Source organism: Artibeus jamaicensis, unplaced genomic scaffold (assembly GCF_021234435.1).
Source record: "Artibeus jamaicensis isolate MK-2021 breed Jamaican fruit bat unplaced genomic scaffold, CSHL_Jam_final contig_3205, whole genome shotgun sequence".
Taxonomy (NCBI): Eukaryota; Metazoa; Chordata; class Mammalia; order Chiroptera; family Phyllostomidae; genus Artibeus; species Artibeus jamaicensis.
Window position 1 is genome coordinate 22,092 of NW_026521756.1, and position 23,642 is coordinate 45,733.

General features: G+C 40.7%; 1 protein-coding gene across 9 annotated transcripts in view; it reads left to right on the forward strand.

Moving 5' to 3' along the window:
• MTCL1 (microtubule crosslinking factor 1) overlaps positions 1-23,642 on the forward strand; it is a 140,320-nt gene that overhangs the window by 4,761 nt on the left and 111,917 nt on the right. For all 9 annotated transcript variants that reach the window (XM_053663534.1, XM_053663536.1, XM_037147470.2 and 6 more), the window contains exons 2-3: positions 11,988-12,212; positions 13,897-14,055. In XM_053663534.1, the coding sequence (XP_053519509.1) occupies positions 11,988-12,212; positions 13,897-14,055 (384 nt within the window). The remainder of the gene's footprint in view (positions 1-11,987; positions 12,213-13,896; positions 14,056-23,642) is intronic.

Consider the following 23,642-nt stretch of genomic DNA (forward strand, 5'->3'; position numbering starts at 1 on the left):
ATTCTTTGGGAGGAATGATTTCCTCTGGGAGTGCTTCGGGAAGGTCTCTTTGGTTTTATAAGATGCAGTGCATCAGCGCTGATCCCACTTTACCCATTCTGTTTCCCACCTGAGGTCGTCTCCTGAGTTTCAAGCTCTGAAAGAGTTTTGTTAAATTTGACTGTGTAGATTCTAAGTGATGAGTGTGGCTCTGAGACAGGGACACTGTGAGGCAAGGCCAAGCAGTTCTGAAGTGCTTCAGCCCCTCCTTCCCTCTTCCAGCCCTTGTTCCTCCTCCCTTTCCTTTGGAAAGGTTAAAGTGGACAGCATTCCCATTCTTCCCTGACATTCCACTTTCTGCATCCATTCTTTATTCACTCTGTGAAAGAACTGCTGTGGTAATCTTGGGTGACAAAATAATGTAGACCAGGGCAAATAGCCCATCAGCTGCCCAGTGAACTGTCACTTGGTAAAGAATGGTGGCAGCCCTTGCACCTTCTTAGTTATAGCTGGGACTCTGCGGAGAACATTTCCATTGTCCAGAGGGAAATGAGGTGGATTATTTTTATATTACAACAGACATTAGTTTCTGTCTGCAACTCCCAGAAGGTGGAATTATTGCAACAGTAGCCAGATGACTCCTCTTACTGTTCAAATTGGGTCTTTTAAAGAGGGGTTATTAAATCAAAAGTAGTTATTTATTTTGGGTTGTTTAAAGAAGATTATGATTTGAATAAAATTATCAGTATGATAAAAGCATTCTTATTAGTTACACTAAGAAACCATGGATTGGGGTTTTATATTTGTGCCTAAGACTATCGGCATAGAGGTTTTTATTGAAACATTTCATTTTAATCTTGGTTTACTCTAGTGCACACATACTATCTTTTTATAAAATATATTTTATTGGTTATGCTATATAGTTGTCCCATTTTTTCCCCCTTTATTCCCCTCCACCATGCACACCCTCTCCCACACACATTCCTCCACTTTAGTTCATGTTGATGGGTCATACATATAAGTTCTTTGGCTTACATTTCCTATACTATTCTTACCATTCCCTGACTATTTTCTATTTACCATCTATGCTACTTATTCTCTGTACCTTCACCTCTTCTCTCCCCTTCCCACTTCCCTGCTGATAACCCTCCATGTGATGTCCATTTCTGTGATTCTGTTCCTGTTCTGTTCTTTGCTTAGTTTGTTTTTGTTTTAGGTATGGTTGTTAATAACTGTGAATTTGCTGTCCTTTTCTTGTTCATATTTTTGATCTCCTTTTTCTTAGATAAGTCCCTTTTAACACTTTATACAATAAGGGCTTGGTGATGATGAACTCCTTTAACTTGACCTTATCTGGGAAGCACTTGATCTGCCCTTCCATTCTGAATGATAGCTTTGCTGAATAGAGCAGTCTTAGATGTAGGTTCTTGCCTTTCTTGACTTTAAATACTTCTTTCCAGCCCCTTCTGGCCCGTAAGGTCTCTTTTGAGAAATCAGCTGACAGTCTGATGGGAACTCCTTTGTAAGTAACTGTCTCCTTTTCTCTTGCTGCTTCTAAGATTCTCTCCTTATCTTTCATCTTACCTAATGTACTTAGGATGTGCCTTGGTATATTATTCCTTGGGTCCACCTTCTTTGGGATTCTCTGAGCTTCCTGGACTTCCTAGAAGTCTGTTTACTTTGCCAGATTGGGGAAGTTCTCCTTCATTTGTTCAAATAAGTTTTCCATTTCTTGCTCTTTCTCTTCTTCTTCTTGTACCCCTGTGATTCAAATGTTGGAACATTTAAAGATGTCCTGGAGGTTCCTAAGTCTCTCCTCATTTTTTTGAATTATTGTTTCTTCCTTCTCTTCTGGTCGAATGCTTCCTTTTTCCTTCTGGTCCACTCCATTGATTTGAGTCCCAGTTTCCTTCCTATCACTGTTGGTTCCCTGTACATTTATTTTCCTTTATTTCACTTAGCATAGCCTTAATTTTTTCATATAATTTGTGACCACATTCAACCAATTCTATGAGCATCCATCCTGATTACCAGTGTTTTGAACTGTGCATCTGATAGGTTAGGTATCTCTTTGTCGCTTAGTTGTGTTTTTTCTGAAGCTTTGATCTGTTTTTTCATTTGGGCCATTTTTTTTTTTTCTGTTTCCACTTGCTTCTTACATAGTAAGGGGCGGAGCCTTAGGTATTCACCAGGGCAGAGCAACCCAGTTGCTGGGTTGTAATGCTGTATGAGGGGGAGGGGTCTGAGAGGGAAAAATGGCGCTTGCTCTGCTCTCTGCTGGTTTTCAGTCACTTCCCCCACTACCCAGAAGCAAAGTGGGTCCTTCTGGTGCTGATTCCTAGGCAGGTGGACTTGCATACATTCTAGGACCCTGTTGGTCTCTCCAATGAACTGTCCTGTGAGTCTGGGAGTTTCTCCTGCTGCTACCTCAACTGCCGCTGGTATTTTCAATCAGAGGTTTGAGGCTTTATTTCCCCAAGCTGGAACTCTGGGTTGTGCAGTCTGTCTCACTCCCCCGTGGTTTCTCTTGGTTTATCTGCACATGAATGTGGAACATCCCGCTCCACCAGCCACCACCTCCCCAGGTTCACCAGCTGCCGCCTTGCTCACCAGCCGACACCTTGCCACAAGTCCCCTCTGTCCTGGCTGCCCATCTCTGCCCCTCCTACTGGTCTGGATGAATGTTTCTTTAATTCCTTGATTGTCGGACTTCCGTACAGTTCAATTTTCTGTCAGTTCTGGTTGTTTTTTGTTTTTAACTTGTTGTTCTTCTTTTGGTTGTGCAAGGAGGCACAGTTCAGGATGTCTACCTGTGTCTCCATCTTGGCCGGGGGTCCCACACATGCTGTCTTACTATTCTTATTATTATCCTTATATTTTATTTGATATATAAAATATGGCTGAATTTTTTATTGTAGACAAAGGGGATAGTTTAAGAATTCATACTATTTTAAGATTTCATTTTATATACAAAATTTGAAAATACATTTAATTAAAAACTAGGTGAGGTTTTCAATGAGATAGTGGTCTCACATTTAAGAATCTGACAGACTTGATGTTAGGTCAATATAAAACTGTTGATTAAGGAGAATATTTTTTTCTGTTTATAAGAAAACAACAGCGATTTCTCACTTTTACTTACTATGTCGAAATTATATCTGCCAGAAATATTATTTGTTCTGCTTGATTAGGTTTTCTTAAACATTTAAATGGCAGACATCTTTACAGTTCCTTAATACAAATTAGAGCATGCTGTCAGAAAATTAATGTAGTTAGCTTGAAAATCACTGTCTATCATGACCCTAATCTGAATAATCACAGCTTATGCTTTCCAAATATCTGCTGCCAGCTTACATCTTTTATAATTTGCTTTTCTTGTAACTTCTTTTTCACTGAACCAGAAAATTGCTTTTTTTCAAGGTTCTGTGAAAAGAGTTGAAACACTGGCTTCATCCCATTTCTGAAACAGACTATGATGTGGGGAAGCCACTTAAACCTTTAGAATCGCAATTTCCTCGTTTTCAAAAGGGGAGCATTAATGTCTTTGCCCCACATAGCAGTGTTTTTACTGTTTTAAAAATATATTTGACTGATTATGCTATTACAGTTGTCCTAATTTCCCCTCATAAACCCCCCCTCCACCTGGTACCCCCTTTACTTCCAACAGTCCCCACCTTAGTTCATGTCCGTGGGTTATACATATAAGTTCTTCAGCTTCTCCATTTCCTATACTGTTCTTAATACTCTTCTGCCTATTTTGTACCTACCAATTATGCTTCTTAATCCCCTTAACCTTTTCCCCCCATTCTCCCTCTTCCCCTCCCTACTAATAACCCTCTGAATGATCCCAATATCTATGATTCTGTTCCTGTTCTGTTCTTTGTTTAGTTTGTCTTTGGTTTTGCTTTTTAGATGTAGTTGTTGATAGCCGTGACTTTGTTGTCATTTTATTGTTCAGTTTTAATCTTCTTTTTCTTAAATAAGTCCCCATAACAAACATTTCAGGTAATAATGGCTTGGTCTTGATGAACTCATTTAGCTTTACCTCGTCTGGGAAGCACTTGATCTGCCCTTCCATTCTGAATGATAGATAGCTTTGCTGGATAGAGCAATCTAGGTTGTAGGTCCTTGCTTTTCAAATCCCTTTGATTATTTCTTGCCAGCAAGGTTTCTTTTGAGAAATCAATTTACAGTCTTATGGGAACTCCTTTGTAGGTAACTCTCTGCTTTTCTCTCCCTGCTTTTAAAAGATTCTCTATCTTTTTTTAAAAGACTTTTTAAAGCTGTTATTTATTTATCTCTAGAGGGGAAGGGAAGGAGAGAGGGAGAGAAATATCAATGTATGGTTGCCTCTTGCATGTTCCCTACTGGGGATCTGGCCTGCAACCCAGGCATATGCCCTGACTGGGAATTGAACTGCAACCTTTTGGTTCTCAGGCCCACGCTCAATCCACTGAGCTATACCAGCCAGGGCCCTCTTTATCTTTAACGTTTGGCATTTAATTATGATGTGTTTGGTGTGGTCCTCTTTGGGTCCAATTTGTTGGGACTCTCTGTGCTTCCTGGACTCATAATGTTTATTTCCTTCACCAAATTAGGAGAGTTTTCTTTCATTGTTTTTTCAAATAAGTTTTCAATGCCTTGTTCTTGTCTTCTCCTGGCATCCCTATGATTTGGATATTAGCACTTTTGGAGATGTCCCAGAGTCTTCTTACTCTGTCCGCATTTTTTTTTGAATTCTTGTTTTTTCATTCTGTTCTGTTTGAATGCTTATTTCTTCCTTATGTTCCAAATCATTGATTTGAATCCCAACTTCCTTCCCTTCACTGTTGGTTCCCTGTGGATTTTTCTTTATTGCACTTAGCGTAGTCTTTGTTTCTTCCCTTATATTGTTGCTATACTCAGTGATTGTTCTGAACATCCTTATCACTAGTGTTTTAAACTCTGCATCTGATAAGGTGGTTATCTCCATTTCATTTAGCTCTTTTTCTGGGGTTTTGTTCTGTTCTTTCATTTGGGCATTGTTTCTTTGTCTCCCCAACTTGGCAGTCTCCCTGTGTTTGTTAATGTGTATTAGGTACAGCTGCTTTGACTCTCGGCCTTAGTGTACCAGTTAAGTTGTGAGGGGCAGAGCCTTAGCTTTTTGCCAGGGCAGGACAATTCCCTTGACCGCCTTGTGGCACTGTGTCGGGGAGGGTTTGGAGAGGGGACAGTGCTGCTGCCTGGTCTCTGCAGGCCTGGCCAGCACTTGGCACGTTTCCAGTCACTTCACCCACTTCCTGTTTGCAAATGGCTCCCTTCTAGCTGCTGCCCTGGTGATGATTCCAACAGCGTGTGGGTTTGCGCACATTCTAGAACCATGTTGGCCTTTTAAATGGATTCTCCTGAGAAACCAGCAGTTCCTTCTGCTGTCGCAACCCCTACTAGTTTTTACAGGCAGCAGTTGTGAAGCTTTATCTTCCTGGTGCTAGAACCCTGGGCTGCTGAGTCTGGCCTGGGGCTGGAATTGCTCCCTTCCAAAGTATCCCTCTGGATTTTTATGCACCACAGGTGAATGTGGGACTGCCCATTTGGTGTTCCCATCTCTGGCTCTCTCTCTCCTCCCCTCCTACCCCTCTGGATGACGTGGCTTCTTTGTATCCTTGGTTGTTGGACTTCCATACAGTTTGATTTTGGGAAGTTCTGGGTATTGTTTTGTGGTTAGTTGTGATTCTTTTTGTGGTTGTTCGAGGAGGCAAAGTGTGTCTCCCGATGCCGCCATCTTGACTGGAAGTCCCTCGGTGTTTTTCTGAGGACCATTGTGATAATGGATATACTTGTACACTGATAATGTCAAGCTCTGAATGTTAGCCTGCTTTAGTAATTTTACATTGCCAGTGGGCTTTTAAAAGTGCAGTTTAAAGCCCATTATTGTTTTTTTTTGTCTTGGTTGTTACAGATGCTATATTGTATTTATTGGAAAGATTGTGCGTTTGGAACCAGACAGCCTGGATTTGCAGTGCAGCTTACATTTGTTATCTGGGACTTTGGACATGTTTACCAGTGTGGGTTTGTTTTCCTTGCCTATGCAATGGGGATAATATGGACCTGGAAGGGTTATTACAGGCTTAGGTAAAGTGCTTAATAAAGGATGTCTTCTGTTTTACAAATTAGTTAAAACATGAATTATAAAAGCAATGATTCAAATACACTCAATCATGGTCCCTGTTTTTGCCTAAGTGCAATTAATGTTGATAATTATTTTTTAAATATTTTATTTATTTATTTTCAGGGAAGGGAAGAAGAGAGGGAGAGAAATATCAATGTGTGGTTGCCTCTCATGTGTCCCCCACTGGGAACTGGCCTACAACCTAGGCATGTGCCCTGACTGGGAATCGAACCACAATCCTTTGCTTCACAGGCCCACGCTCAATCCACTGAGCTACACCAGCCAGGGCTAATGTTGATAATTATTTATGCCAAGAAATATTAGTTGTTTCCATCTAGCCTACTCAGTGATTTGGAGGTGTGGATTCACATAAACAGTTGTTTGAGCCCGTGGTGCTTGTTTCCACACTTATGTAACATATCCAGCATTGAACATTAGGGTTGATGAGGGCTCCCCTATTATGAAGACTGAAAACTAGAGAACATTTTTTTATGCCTGGAAGTTGTATTTTATATCTTCTTATGGCTATATCACATTTTAAAAACTTCAGTTTGAGTAACAGGCATTAAAGACTTTGGCTTTTAGGGATAAGCTTTCCAGATGGAAAAGCAATCACAAACAAATTCCTTCCATGAACAGAATGGCCATAGCCTCTGTATATCTGTATGTAAACACATGTTTATTGATTATTGCTTGTATCAAACTATTTTTTATTAGTTTCCCAATGACATAATTACCTTTCAACTGTCCTGAGACACAAAGGTAAAGATTAGGCTCTTTCAAAGTTGAAGTCATCATATTCGTGGGTGGAATCTGGGTGAAACTTGACCTTGATTTTGAAGATACTCTCTTTAACAAAAGAATGACATCCATAAGGCCCATTGAAAACTTTCAATCTGCAGTTGGTCTCCTCCAGCCTGGACTGGGTTGGGGCACAGCTCCTGTACTGCGTCATCCAAACCTCAGTGTGGGGATCCGACATTAGTTGCAACCCTTTTGCTGAAGGTCAGCAAGGACCTTCGTGAAACAGCCAAGGTCTCCAGTCCTGTGAAGAGCCCAGCCAGTCCATTCTGTTGAGGTATGTTCAGTGGAGGCCATTCTCTTGGGTAGGGTAGTGTGGACAGGGTAAGGAGAATCTACAGGCTGGGGCAGAGGGAATGAGATGGCACATCTGTGCTTTCCAGGAGACAGCTGCATACAGTTGAGGTTGAACTGTCTTCACCCTGTTTGTGCCCATCTGTATTGTTCCATAAGGATTCCCAGGTTATTTGTTACGCTTTTTACTTAATCATTTTTTTCTTTTTTTAAAAAATATTTTATTTATTTATCTTTAGAGAGGAAGGGAAGGAGAGAAGGAGAGAAATATCAATGTATGGTTGCCTCTCATGAGTCCCCTGCTGGGAACTGGCCTGCAACCTTAGGCATGTGCCCTGACTGGGAATCGAACCGCAATCGTGTGGTTCGCAGGCCCGCGCTCAATCCACTGAGCTACACCAGCCAGGGCTTTTTTTATTCTTTTTTAAAAAATATATTTCATTGATTATGTTATTACAGTTGTCCCATTTCCCCCCTTTGTTCTCCTCCACCCTGCACACCCTCTCCCACCCACATTCCCCCCCTTTAGTTCATGTCCATGTGTCTTAAGTTCTTTAGCTTTTACATTTTCCATACTATTCTTGCCCTCCTCCTATTTTCTACTTACCATCTATGCTACTTATTCTCTGTATCTTTTCCACCTCTCCTCCTCCCATTCCCCTGTTGCTACCCCTCCATTTCTTTGGTTGTGTTCCTGTTCTATTTGTTTGCTTAGTTTGTTTTTGTTTTAATTGTGGTTGTTAATAATTGTGAATTTGCTGTCATTTTACTGTACATGTTTTTTATTTTCTTTGGTTTTGATAAGTCCCTTTAACATTTCATAAAATAAGGGCTTGATGATGATGAACTCCTTCAATTTGATCTTATCTGAGAAGTACTTTATCTGTCCTTTCATTCTAAGTGAAAGCTTTGTTGTATAGAGCAATCTTGGTTGTAGGTCTTTGGATTTCATGACTTGGAATACTGCTTTCTAGCCCCTTCTTGCCTGTAAGGTCTCTTTTGAGAAATCAGCTTGTCAGCTGATGGGAACTCCTTTGTAGGTGACTGTCTCCTTATCTCTTGCTGCTTCTAGGATTCTCTCCTTCATTTTAATCTTGGGTAATGTAATTATGATGTGCCTTAGTGTGTTCCTTCTTGGGTCTACCTTCTTTGGGACTCTCTGAGCTTCCTGGATTTCCTGGAAGTCTATTTCCTTTGCCAGATTAGGGAAGTTGTACTTTATTATTTGTTCAGATAAGTTTTCCACTTGTTGCTGTTCCTCTTCCCCTTCTGGTATCCCTATAATTCGGATGTTGGGATGTTTAAAGATGTCCTGGAGGTTCCTAAGCCTCTCCTAATTTTTTTGAATTCTTGTTTCTTCATTCTTTTCTGTTTGGTTGTTTCTTCCTTCTGGTCCACTCCATTGATTTGAGTTCCAGTTTTCTTTCCATTATTATTGTTTCTCTGTGCATTTTCCTTCATTTCACTTAGTGTAGCCTTCATTAATTTATCTAATTTGCAACTAAAATCAGCCAGTTCTGTGAACATCTTGATCACCAGTGTTTTGAACTGTGCATCTGGTAGGTTGGCTATCTTTGTCACTTAGAAGTGTTGGCTCTGGAGCTTTGAGCTGTTCTTCTGCTTGAGCCATAATGTTTTGGTCTGTTCACGCCTGTTACATATGAGGGGCAGAACCTAGGTGCTCACCAGGATGGGGCAACCCAGTTGCTGGGTTGTGAGGGTGTGTGTGTGTGTGGGGTCAGAGAACACACAGTGGCACTTGTTCTGCTCTCTCTTGAATTTCAGTCCTGTCTGCCCCTTCCCACAAGAAAATTGGGCCCTTCTGGTGCTGCTTCCTAGGTGTGTGGGCTTGTGTACGTTCTAGGACGCTGTGGGTCTCCCCAATGAACTCTCCTGTAAGGCTGGGAGCCTCTCTTGGCACCTCAACTCTTGAAAGGTTTTCCAATTGGTAATTTTAGGCTTTATTTCCCATCGCTGGGTCCCTGGGTTGCGCAGTCTGTCCCACTGACTGTTTTTAAACCTGCCTGGTTTATCTGGGTACAAATGTGCGTCCACAGTTAGCCAGCCGCCTTGCGAGCCTCACTGGGTTTTCGTCCCTGCTCCCCCCCAGGTCCACTAACTACCTTCTCTTTCTGCCGGGACCTCTCTCCGCAGGCCGCCGACTCCGCCCCTCTTACCAGTCTGGATGAATCGTTCATTGTCAGACTTCGGTACAGTTCAATTTTCTGTCAGTTTTGGTTGTGTTTTTGTTTCTAAATCTTTGTTGTCCTTAAATTTGGTTGTGCGAGGAGGCACAGTGTTTCCACCTATGCCTCCATCTTGGCCGGAAGTCCAGGATAAAAATACTCTTTAGGAGGTTTCTTTCTGTTGAATTTCTTATCTACCTGAATTCTGATATTGGGAAGTTCTGTGTTTTATTGTAAGTGAATCCTCAGTTTTAGGAACAAACGCAAGATTAGCAAGAGTGGTAACAGTGGTGAGAATCCAGAAGCAAACGGAATGGTAGGAGGAGAGCTGACAATTTAGGGTGAAGTTTTATAGAATTTACCCCCCTCCCCACCCTTAAGCCTCGATATTGATTGAAGAAAGCAAATGGGAATGACTGAATGTATCCTGTTCTTGAGGCATTTAAATCATTATGAAATGAATCAAGAAAATTCTTGCATGCTTTCCTTAATCTCCTATCTAAATTTCTCCTTGTTAAAATATTTTATAATACTTCAGTAGAATTTAAATGTTTAAATCTCACCCAAGGGTATGTGTATTGATTTTAGAGAAAGTAAAAGGGAGAGACCCTGGCAGGTGTGGCTCAGTGGATTGAGTGCCAGTTTGTGAAATAAATGGCCCCCAGTTCGATTCCCAGTCTAGGGCACGTGCCTGGGTTATGGCCAGGTCCTCAGCAGAGGGTACACAAGAAGCAAGCACACATCGTTGTTTCTGTCCCTCCTGTTTTCTAAAAATAAATAAATAAGTAAAAGATTAAAATAAAACTTAGTAGTGATTTAGTATTAAAAAAAAGAGGAAGGGGGGATAGAGAGAGAACAAGAGACAGAGAGAGGGAGAGACATCTGTGTGAGAGGAACACGGATGGGTTGCCTCCTGTTCGTGCCCCTACCAGGGATCAAACCCACAATGTACATAGTGTCCTGATTGGGAACCGACCCACAACCTTTTGGTGTGACTCTCCAGCCAACCAGGCCACCTAGCTAGGGCTTCAGTAGAATTTATATCCCACATATTGTAGCCATGTGTAGGAGCTTGGGAAAATTTGTTTTATAATTAGGCTACAAGACTGGAAGAAAGCAAAGGGGCAGTTGTGTCTGGTTTTGGTTATTTTTATGATGTGGTCTTTCTCTGTGTTGACTGGCGTTAATGTGTTCATTCCACAAATCTTTATTGAGGGCCTGCTGTAGGGTGTATACTGCTCTGGGTGCTGTGAGTGCAAAGAGGAACAAGATACTCAACGTGTCTGCCCTCATGGAGCTTACCTTTTCGTATAGCCCACTGATGATAGATCGACAGTCATTAAGAGGTGGAAGAAAATAGAGCAAGCAAGGGATGGCAGCCACTGGGGTTGGGGCATGGTGAGGTGGTCAGCAAATGCACTGCGTGCCCTCCAAATTATGAGACAGGAGCTTTGCAGAGTGCTGGGAGGAGCGCAGAGGGCAGAGGGCAGAGGGCAGAGGGCATGGTACGTGAAGGGCCTGGAGCACTCCTCTGCCCTGTGGGACCAGAGAAGAAGGGGGCGCCTCAGGGGTCCTGGGGAGGCCTTTGAAGAGTTTTGGGGTGTGATGGGAAGCCCCTGGAGGGTTTGAGTATGGGAGGAGGTTGAGTTACATATTAAAAAGAACTCTGTGGGGAGAGAACGAACTACAGAGGAAGAGAGTGTGAGGGGGGAACCGGGGTTCCATGTGATGAACTTACCTGTTGTACAGCTGCCGCTTGAGCTGGGTGGAGGGCATGGTCCTTGGGAGGAGAGCACCCACAAGTATTTTGACCTTGAGCTGACGCACCGGATTGGCTGTGGAACAGGAGGAATGGAGGAGGGGAGCCAGTGTCATGACCTGGGTTTTTCTTGTACCTAGAGGGGCCTCATATTGTCGGCAGAGTAAAATGGAGGTGGGAAATAAGATAGATGAATTTAAAAAAGCAAACCCTGTGTGTGATATAAGGGTGATTTCAAACAATACAAAAGGTTCTCTCTTCAGAATTGCGAGACGTCTCACAATGTCAGTGCTGAGATTTGCATTGTGGAATCTTAGAGACATTGGCAGGTTTGCTGTACTTTCAGGGCAGTTCACAGTTACAACTTCACAAAAGTTCACATGCTTTGAAGGCAAGGTCTGTCTGACTCACCTTTGAATGTAGACTGTGCCTTAGGGACAGGTTTAATGTTTGGTTTGAATCTAAAAGTTTAATTATCTAAAATTATTTCATTCATGATTGTGATTAGGAAAGAAATGTTGGAAATGGAATAAATATTGATAGGCTACAGTGAATAATCCAGGCTGGATTTTAGTTTCTGGATCCATAATATTGGAACAGACATCTGGTGATATTCTCTCATGTAAGAATTTCCAGAGGTCCCTGCACCATATCAGACAGGTGTGGCCATAAGCCAATGAGTTAGTGGACATGTAGTTAATATTTAGTATCATTTAGCAGGGTGGGGGGGTAGTTGATAGTTAGTATCAATTAGCAGGGCGGAGGAGAGGCGTGCTTGTTACCATGTACTTGGTTTATAAATCTACTCTGTCTTGTGTAGGATGAGCTGGATGAACTCCGGGCTGAAATGGAAGAGATGAGGGACAGTTACTTAGAGGAAGATGTTTACCAGCTGCAGGAACTTCGGCGAGAACTGGACCGTGCTAATAAAAACTGCCGAATCCTGCAGTACCGCCTCAGGAAAGCCGAACAAAAAAGTCTGAAAGTGGCAGAGACTGGTCAAGTGGACAGCGAGCTTATTCGAAGTCTGGAACAGGACTTGAAGGTGAGTGAGTGGGGCCAATGGGACGTGCATTCTCGGAAAGAGCGGCTGCGATGCGGTCACAGGTCTGAAACCGCAGCCTTCCTACCCCACTTCCATGGAGTCCTGAGTTCTGTTGGTGCTTCTCTCTTTCTCTCAACAGATTTTAACATGAACATTTTTTGTACAATTTATGAACAAAGATTCATAGGTTATGTGTAGTCATGTCATAGATACCCCAAGATTTAAATCTGTCATATGAACTGGAATCTTCAAACTTAAAAAAAAAGAGCGAAAAGAAATCATAATAATAGATCTATAATAAAAAATAATTAATACCTGGCAATTGTATAGAAATTATACAGAAACTCCTAAATATCTGAAGCATTTAAAAAATCTGTTGATTATCAATTCAGTTATAGTCAAAGACCACTTTTAAGAATTGATCATAATCACTTAACATTTTTATTGTTATTTTACTTTCTAGGATGTAGAAAACCTAAAATTACCATAATCCAAATGAGACTTGTCTAGTGTAGTTCTGATTTAACTGAAGGAGAAATAGGATCATAAGTGACTATTGAAGTATCTTGAGAAGCATCAACAGAAGTGGGAATGAGATGCAGAAATCCTAGACTTCAATCATTTGCTCTCTCCTTGGGCATCTTGGGTTCTCTCATGCCCCAGTTATCAGCCCATTCATCTAGAGATGAATTATGCATGATGTCTTCCTTATTATGGGAGTCTTTATAAAACCTCATTTAGCCTTTCATTGTGATAGCAGGAAAAGAATCTTTGTAATTCTATCAACTTTATAAACCACTTACAAAATGTCATTCGGTGTGATATAAGGATGATTTATATTTCTTTTGCAAAATCTCATTTCATTTTACAAAGTAAAAATGTTTAACTGCTTTTCATATTCAAGAATTTTAACACAGGAGACAGTTTAAAACGACTACATTAAATATCTACTACAGAATTATTTTGTTTTTGTTTTTTAGCATATATGTTTAGTATTACCTTTGGAACAGAAATACTTATGTTTTTTTAAAAATTTTAATCTTTATTGTATTTTTTCCATCACCATTTAGTCCTCTTATGCCCCCCACCCCCCTAGCGATCACCACACTGTCGTCCATGTGAAATATCTGTTTTTATTATGATTACTATTATTTCAAATTTATCTCTTTAAGCATCTGTACCTGAGCGGAATTAACATTCTTGATGATATCCTGTAAGAAAGTAAGGCTATCCAAAGTGGCATTTTATTTTTTTAAAGTTTAAAAAAAATTTATTTATTTATTCTGAGAGAGGGGAAGGTAGGGAGAAAGAAAGGGAGAGAAACATCAGTTGGTTGCCTCTTGCATGTGCCCCAACATGGGACTGAACCCAAAATCCAGGCATGAGCCCTGACTGCGAATCGGACCAGCGACCTTTTGCCTTGAGGGAGAATGCTCAATCCACTGATCTTCACCACCCAGGGCTAAAGAGGCATTTTAGTTCATATAAAACTTGTATTCTTCCTCATAATGTGGACATAACAGTTAAAACTAGTACCCTTCTTTAAAAATAAGTTTGTTAATATTTGCGAAGGTCTTTGGTCTCTGGCATAATGCCATTGTCATTCAGTGATTCTGTCTGAGAAGTTGTTTGAATGTAGCCGTGGCATACAGAAACCTTCATATCCTGATGACTGTCCCTGCAGGTAGCCAAAGATGTATCTGTCAGATTGCACCATGAACTTGAAGCTGTGGAAGAAAAGCGTGCTAAAGCCGAAGATGAAAATGAAACGCTCCGACAGCAGGTGATTGAAGTGGAAATATCCAAACAGGCTCTACAAAATGAGCTGGAGAGATTGAAAGAGGTAATCTGGACATGTTTGGGGATTTCTCCTTTGGGTTTAATTGTGAGGAACTTGGGACTTCAGGTGTACCATTATTATGGTTCAGAGCAGGTTTGGGGCAAACTGCGGTCTGTATGTGTGGCCTGGAAGTGAGAATGGTTTTCACATTTTCTTATAGCATTGTAAGACAATCACTACCACCCAGAATAGACTTAAGAAAACCAAGGAAGACTATATGACAAGGACTGAATGGTGCTTGTAAGGCTTAAAATATTTGCTATCTGGTCCTTCATAGAAAAGGCTTGTTGAACCCTCGTCTGAAGCTATTTTAATAATTTCCATTAGGATGAGCTGGCCATTAATTTGTTTTTAATATGTTTTATTGATTATACTATTACACTTGTCCCATTTTTTCTCCCCTTTATTCTCCCTCTGCCCTGCAAACCCCCTCCAACCACCATTCCGCTCTCCTTAGTTCATGTCCATGGCTCGTACATATAAGTTTTTCAGCTGCTCCATTTCCTATACTGTTCTTAACCTCCTCCTGTCTACTTTGCACCTAGCATTCATGCTTCTTATTCCTTGCACCTTTTCCCCCATTCTTCCCCCACCCCCTCTGTGTTGCAACCCTTCAAGGCCAGGCAGGTCCATGGTATTCGCACAGACAGAATAATATTCACGGAGCCGTTGGTACGTCTGACATGCCTTTATTCATGGGTGGGCAAGCCACACACTGCAAGCTGTGTGTCTATCTGTGTGTCTCATATCATTGCCCTTGCTCCTCAGTGTGGCACTCACCATGGCTCCTGTCCCCTTGCATGTGTTTCTCATCATTGTCATCGCCCCAGCAGGGAGTCCCTACCTGTTTAAGTACTAGAGGGGAACAAGGCTGGCAAGATGTCAGAAATTACACAACATAACATAATTCTGTGCATGCGAGTTCCCTTCATGTTATGGGAACAGTTTATTGGACCCAGTCTCAAGGCTATGAGGACACTTATTAGGTCTCTTCAAGGCTCTGGGAACACTGATTTGCTTAGCTACCCAGACGCCTGGGTGAGGAAGCCAGATTGCCTCTATTTACCCTGTACCCTCCCTGCTGATAACCCTCCATGTATTCTGCATTTCTGTGATTCTGTTCCTGTTTTAGTCATTTGCTTAGTTTCTTTTTGTTTTTGTTCTTTTTTAGGTTCAGTTGTTGATGGTTGTTTGTTGTCATTTTAGTGTTCATAGTTTTGATCTTCTTCTTTTCCTTAGATAAGTCCTTTTAACATTTCATATAATAAGCATTTGGTGGTGAGGAACTCCATTAACTTGACCTTATCTGGGAAGCACTTTATCTGCCCTTCCATTCTAAATGATAGATAGCTTTGCTGGATAGAGTAATCTTGGATGTAGGTCTTTTCATGACTTTGAATACTTCTTTCCAGCCCCTTCTTGCCAGCAAGGTTTCTTTTGAGAAATCAGCTGATAGTTCTATGGCGACTCCTTTGTGGGTAACTGTCTCCTTTTCTCTAGCTTCTTTTAGAATTCTCTCTTTATCTTTCATCTTGGGTAACTTAATGGTGATGTGCCTTGCTGTGTGCTTCATTGGGTCCAACTTCTCTGTGACTCTGAGCTTCCTGGACTTCCCGGGAGTCTGTTTCCTTTGCCAGATTGGGGAATTTCTCCTTCATTATTTTTTCAAATAAGTTTTCCATTTCTTGCTTTCTCTTCTCCTTCAGCCCTATGATTCAGATGTTGGAAAGTTTCAAGTTTTCCCGGAGGTTCCTAATCCTCTCCTCATTTTCTTTGAATTCTTGAATTCTTGTTTCTTTATTCTGTCCTGGTTGAATGTTTTATTTTTTCCTTCTATTCCAAATTCTTGATTTGAGTCCTGGTTTCCTTCCTTTCACTGTTGGTTCCTTGTATATTTTTTAATTTTATATTTCATAGTCTTCATGTCTTCCTAAGTGTTACAACTACAGTCAGCCACTTCTGTGAGTATCCTGATTACCAGTGTTAAATTTTTTTATTTTAAAGGTTCTACATACTTATTTTTTAGAGAGAGAAGAAGGGAAGGAGAAAGAGAGGGAGAGAAACATCAGTGTGTGGTTGCCTCTTGTGCGCCCCCACTGGGGACCTGGCTTGCAAACCAGGCATGTGCCCTGACTGGGAATTGAACTGGCAACACTTTGGTTTTCAGGCCCACACTTAATCCACTGAGTCACATTGGCCAGGGCCTGATTACCAGTGTTTTGAACTTGGCATCTGATATGTTGGCTATCTCTTCATTGTTTAGTTCTATTTTTGGATCTTTAATATGTTCTTTCGTTTGGGCCATATTTTTTTGTCTCAGCACACCTGTTACGTTGTAGTGGGAGGAGCCTTAGGTATTCCCCAGGGTGGGGCAACCCATGTCTCTGTGTTGTGGTGCAATATGGGGGGGGCGAGGTCTGAGAAGGAACAATGCCACTTGTTCAGCTCTCTGCCAGCTTTCAGTCACTTCCCCTGCTACCCACAAGCAAATTGGGCCCTTCTGGTGCTGATTCATGTGTGGGTGGGTTTGTGTACATTCTACACCCCTGTGGGTCTCTCCAATGAACTCTCCTGTGAGGCTGAGAGTTTCTCCCGTCACCTCAACTGCCACAGGTATTTTTCAGTCAGAGGTTTGAGGCTTTATTTCCCCGCACTGGAACCCTGGGTTGTGTGGTCTGTCTCGCTCCGCAGTTGTTCCTCTCAGTTTATCTGCACACAGATGTGGGACAGCCCACTCTGTCCTCCAGCAGCTGCCTTGCTGGGAGTCCTCTCCCACCACGGCTGCCCATCTGTGCCCCTTCTACTGGGTTCTTCTTTAACTCCTTGGTTGTCAGACTTCCGTATAGTTCGATTTTCTGCCAGTTTGGTTATTTTTTGTTTTTAAACGTTGTTGTCCTTCTTTTGATTGATTGAGGAGGCAAAGTGTATTTACCTATGCCTTAATCTTGCCGGATGGCCAAGAATTTTTTTAATGTGTCCAAATGTTGTATATTATTACTAGAATACAACGTTAAATGGTAGCTTTTTTCTTGAAAGTGTGGCACTTTCCAGAAAATATGGTTTTAAAGCTGTGTAAACAGATCTGTATATGCTGCCTGTACCTGTTAACAGCCAGTATGATTTAAATATGCATGAAAAAGTATGATATCAATATACATTTTAAAAATTTTGTATCCTAGCAATGTGGTCTAGAAAATGAAACTATATGAATATATATGTATGTATATACTCATTTGTATATAGTAATGCAAATCCCATTTTGTTGTTGACTTCTATAACAAGATTAAAGCTGAGTATTTTCTTGGAAAATATATTACATATTGATGAAATGAAAAACTGTTGTTGAAGGCTTTAAAATGATGGTTAAAAATGAAAGATGATTGTTAAAGCCAGCATGTTACCTGCTAACAGCCTTGGTTAGAAACCATCCATCTACTCAACTTGATTCAGGCCCTGTACGAGGCGCCAGGCCTTGCTCCCAGGGTGTTTACAGTTGGGCATGTGGACAACAAAACAAATTACATTAAGGAGCCAATGCTGGGACCTGATTCCCCCCCCCCCCCCCCCAAGTCTGGTCTGTGCTGATGTCACACTTCACCCAGCCTCTCCTCAACACTTACATCTTAAGTTGTCCCAATCCCTGGCCATCTGCCTTCTCATCTGATACATCATGGATTTGGGTAAACTATGGGTATATTGTCACCACTTATCTGAAAGGGTTGTTTTTTTTTTCGTTGCTATCCCCCACCCCTTCACTAATTTAATGCCCCTCTAGAACTTGAGCCCTGTGGTCTGGGAGGGTCTTTTTGTTTCTGGTTCACTGGTGTCTCTGTGCCTAGAACAGTGCCTGGCATATAGGCATTGTTGGGACTTGTTGGGTGAGGGGGTGAAGGAGAGTGAGAAGGTGGCTCTGTGGTGACTGCAGCTCGCCTGGGGGACTCTGAGCTTCATAGAGAGGTAGATGCGGACAGTGTTCTTTCATTCTGGGTAACCCTTGCCCCTTACCTTACACACGTACTTACCCCCAGACTGAAGGAATTTCTCCTCTGTGGATCTCTTATCCCTGTACTTTTCCTAGTACTTACCTTCATCTTTTTCCTTTGATCTAAGTCTACTAGAAGGTATGCCATAATGGGTTTTTTCCCCCTCAACACTTCTCGTTTGATCCTGACCTTGAGGGTATGGAAAACAACTTAGAAGTTTATTTTATAAATGTTATGTATATATGTGTGTATATAAATATATAAATCATATGCACATAGGTAAATAAATACATACATTTTAAGCAAGCAAAAATTCTTTTGCACACATTTAAATGGACTTGTCTAGGACTTGGCATCAAATCATGAGCAGTAGCTTTTCCAGGAAAGAAATGATTACTATTGCTCTTGCCATTCCAAGCCAGGCGAGTGTGAGGCAAGGCTCTTCAAAGCTGTGGTGGCGGCTCGGGCTGGATATGAGGAGAGAAGGTAGAGGGGTCAGCCCCTCCCTTCCTTTGTGGGTGAAAGTTACTCAGGGAGGGATTGCCCAATGGGGACAAAAGAAGTGTTTCATCTCCAGAATTACAGTCAGACTGGTGGGGCTGCATTTTTTAAAAAGATTTTTATTTATTTATGTTTAAAGAGAAGGGAAGGGAGGGAGAACGAGAGGGAGAGCAACACTGATGTGTGAGAGAGACATTGGTTGCCTTTTGCACACCCCCAACCAAGAACCTGACCTGTAACCCAGGCATGTACCCTGACCAGGAATTGAACCCATGACCTTTCAGTCTGTGGGATGATATCCAACCTACTGAGCCACACCAGTCAGGGCTGGGGCTGCATATTTACACCAAACTTCTAAACCAGTGATTTTCAACTGGTGATTTTCTTGTGCTGTGCCACAAGAATTTTTAAAACATGTAGTACCTGACTATTTAGTTAGGGGTACAGACCTCTTTTCCCTTAGGTTGTCAAATAAAAACAATGACAAGAGCCAACACAACAAAAGCCATTGGTGTGAATGCCCTGTCAGGAGCCATAAATATATAGGTCATATAATAGACTTGCATCTCATTGGTCAGGCTACTTGTGTGTGTATCTGATTGGATAATTCTTGGTACCAGAAATCCTTATATGCAAGGATAGGTTTTTAAAAAGTCACTTTGGAGCAAAAAGGGTAGGTAGTCACTATCTTTTTTTGTAAATTGATCAAAATTATATATTTTTTTGTCAGATTGGCAAAAATGTGTTTGTTGGTGTGCTGCAGAATTTTAGGAATTAGCTTATGTGTTTAATGAGATTGAAACGGTTTAAAATCACTGTTCTAAATGAATCGTAAAACTGACAGGAGTCTGAGGAGGGTCAGGCGCTGGCAGACTGTGCTGGAAGCAGAGAATGATGGAGCCTAGCGATAAGGTTCAGAAGTGGTGGAGGAGGTATTTACTGGAAAATGCCAGCAGTGGTCTCAGTGAATGGGTTCTTTTTATGAAAGCCAGAACAAAATACGCCATGAATTTTGCTCTAGGGTGAGGATAATATTTCTCTTTCCTGAACTTTGCTTGTTATTGTTCACCTCCAGAGTTTTGTAAATGGACACATCACTTCGGAAAAAGGCAAGCACAGTTCGTGCGTGTCTCTGCATGACAGAAGTAGCTGCAGGTGTATGTATGTCCCTCTTGGCCTCAGGCAGTAAGACAGCACGTCTTGGTGCCTCTGCAGCTCTCTTAACCTGCAGAGTATTTTCAGCTGGTGGACTTGTCCACGATGATTTCTCCCAGCACTTCAAACTCATTGTGTCAGAAGCAGACTTACCACTTATGACCTCCACTCATGCCTTCTTCTTTTTCCCAGTTGGGTTAATGGTGCCACTGTCCTTTTAGTCACCCAGGTTTAAGTGACTGTGATTGATCTTGTATCTCTTGCTCCTCACCCTCAATTACCTGCTGGTGCTTAAGGGTCAACTGTTCCTTGTTTTTGCAGCCTTAGAAATTTTCTTTCTCACCAATACGTGCCATAAAATGGATGAACCTCAAAAATAGGCTAAGTAAAAGGAGTCAGACATATTCCATGCTTTCATTTATAGGAAATATCCAGGCTACTTAAATCTATAGAGTCAGAAAAAAGGTTAGTTGTTTCCAGGGCCTGAGGAGAGAGAAGGGGGACTGACTGCTTAATGAGCGTGGGTTTCCTTTTGAATAATGAAAATGTTTGGAACTAGATCAAGGTGATGGTTGTACAACACTGTGAGTGTACTAAATGCCTCTGAATTTTATGTTTAAAATGGTTACTTTTAACACGAATTAAAGCTTTTTACTCTCTTTATTCTATCCATGTATTTTATCAGTGTCCTCTCAAATGAGTATTTGAGGGATGATGCTATGCAATCTCCACCATAAAGCCATTTGCTACTTCTAGTCTCTCCTTTTTTGTTTTATCTTATAAATCGCCCCCAGATCTGTGTTACTCTCTGCTTAAACTAGACAGACTCACTCTGGTTCCCAATTTCAGGGGTGTCCAACCTTTTGGCGTCTCTGGCCCACACTGGGAGAAGAGTTGTCTTGGGCCACACATTATAAATATACAAACACTAATGAAAACTGATGAGCAGATAAAAGGTCTGTACATAATCTTCGTGATACCTGCCATCACAGATAAGCAAAAAAGTCTTCACATAATAACCTAATTATGCAGTGGCCCTTTCAGTAATCTCTGAAAATTGTCAAGCAGGTCCCAAGTTTGTGACTACTAATGTAGAAAATGTACATATCTAAGTAATAAAACTGAGTAGTGTTTTAAGTAAATTTATGATTTTGTGTTGGGCTACATTCACAGCTGTCCTGGGCTGCATGTGGCTTGTGGGCTGTGGGTTGGACGCCCCTGGTTAACTCTTTAACATGACCAGAGGACCTTTTCTTGCCCGCCTAGCTCTGTCTCCCAGCTGGGTTTCCCACACCATGGCTCTAAACCCTGCAGCGAAATAAAAGGCAGTTGAGAAAGATGAGAAGAGACTGTGACCTGTAATCCTCTTTGAGCTAATAGAGGAGTGTGTAGGAAAAGTTACTTCTTCAGTGACAGATGAGGTGATTAAAAAGGGCTGTGATATTAGCCCATTTAAATTGTCCCTTCCCTTTGCTTGCTTGCTTGCTTCATGTGCCTGGCTTGTTCACACCATGGTCCATGCGCCCAAACACCCCTCCACTTGCGTAAGCTCAAAGAATTTTGCCTGTTTGGGGGGTTGTTGGGGGGTTGTTATGTATTTCTTGTAGTATTCAACTCTATGATGGAATATCTCAGAAGGTTAAAAATTGTTAACCTTAGCTCAGTTTCAACTTCTCAAAGATTGCCCAAGTGCTTCTACCTAGCAACATTTCTTTCTACTAAAATATTTTTTCTACCAAAATTTTTGAGTACTTATTACATGCTAAACATAAATAAATACCAACTTAGTTGGCACTTGCAAGGCACAGAGATTTGTTCTGCATCACTCCAAGGAACTAGGGTTGGTGTTCTGTTTTATTCTTGTGAAGTAGAATTAACATTAACATTATACTAGTTTTCAGATCTACAGCGTAATGATTCTCTTTGTATATATTGCAAAATGACCACCATAGTTCTAGGTCATATCCAACATCCTATACTGTTATGAATGTTTCAGTTTGCTTGTGATGAGAACTTTTCAGATCTACTCTCTTAGCAACTTCCAAATATACAATACAGTGTTACTGACTTTAGTCACCGTGCTGTATGTTAGTTACATGCTCACGATTTACTTGTTTTGCATCTAGAAGTTCATACCTTTTGACTGCCTTTACCCCTCACCCCGTCCCTGGGATTGTTGAATGGAACCTCCGGGAACCAACTAGCAGTCAGGTAGCTCTTGTAGGACCTTTCATCTCCAGTTAGGATATGGGACTGATTCTGTGGGTTTGGTTGAGTCTCCTTTTGTGCCTGGTAAATGGTCAGTTTTGTAGTATTTCTTGAGTGCTCCAGTTTTGGGGCGAGGACTTTAAATTCATTAGATTGAAAAATTTCAAACTTTAACCCACAGCAAGAAGTACATTTTGTATCATTACCCAATATATAAATGTAAAGGTTTTACAAAAATAATTCTTATCTTTGCTGTATGGTATACATTCTGATCTTTTCAATTCTATTCTGTCTTTTAAAAATTAATAACTACTTTAAATTCATTTATTTTAAAGTGTATAATCTTTATTGTGTTTTTCTCATTACCATTTAGTCCCCTTACACCCTTCTCCCCTCATCTATTCAGTTTTTTCTTTCTTACTGTGTTTATAAGTTTGATTTATAGTCCCCTCGTGGATTGCTGCAATTTGGAAAAAATGTATCAGATCATGTTAATTATCTATTAAAATTTTCTATATATTTTATAGCTTTGTTTTGTCTGCTAAATATATCTATTTGGGATGAAGTTATGTTAAAATTACTCATCATTTTGCATTTAAATTTTTTTCCTGTAACTAAATATATCTATTTGGGTGGAATAAAATTATGTTAAAATCATCTATTACCATTTTCCATTTATATTTTTTTGTTGTAATCTCAAATTTTGTTTTACATAATTTGAATATAAATGCATACAGATTTAGAACTGTTTTTTTATAATGAATTGTTCCCTTTATCATTTGGTAATGACCTCTTTATTTTCATGTAATACTTTTTGCTCTAAAGTCTCCTTAGCTTTTATCATTTATACCAAATTTCTTTTGGTTAGTATTTGCCTGGTATAGCTTTCTTTTTTTTTTCTGATTAATACAGGTATTTTAGAAAGCTGCAATTCCAGTTAACTCCTATCTTTCATACTGTTGTTATTTAGTATCATTTTAGTTTCCTCTTTTGAAAAACATTCCCCCAAGTTGATTAATTTAATAATTAACTTATTTAGATTCATTTGCATGTCTTCCAATCTGTTGTCATTGCTTCATGAGGGTTCTTCCTTCCTTCGAAACTCAGTCCTTCTTGCTGTTCTATTAATTATCGTTTAGTAGGTTTTTTTCAGTAAATGGTGTTTGAAAGTGCTTTTAGTTCATATTTAGTCATGAAAGCTATTTATTTGGATGTAGAATCATAACATGTTGAAGATAATATTTTTATTTTGGTTCTGTTTTGCTCTTGAGGTCTGCTGTCAGATAATCCTCATTTTTGTGGATAATCTGCCTATTTCCTGTTTACTTTTATCTTTGTATATGCTATTCTGTGGTTTAAATCAGCTAGATCTGGATTTATTTTTATTTTGCTCAACAGTTATTGTCCATATGAGTGTCTTTTATGCAATCTGGGAAACCCTAACTCTTTGAATAGTGTTCAGTAGTGAAACTGTTACAGAAAACAACTCAGCCGCTTTCAGGTGTACGGAGTGGAAGTTTATGTTCATGCACTTGGACCCAGAGGAGTCAGTCTCCAAATTCTGGGCCCCAGTCAGTGGGGAGTAATGGCTTATATAGGGTGAGGGGGGCAGTCTGTCACTCGGACCCTTACTTCTGGCCCAAAAGCAGGAAGCAGCTTACAGAAGCAAGAAAGCAGAACTGCTGATAGGAGTTGATACGAATTTCTTTGTTCTTACTCCGCAGTTACTTAGTTACTTGCTCT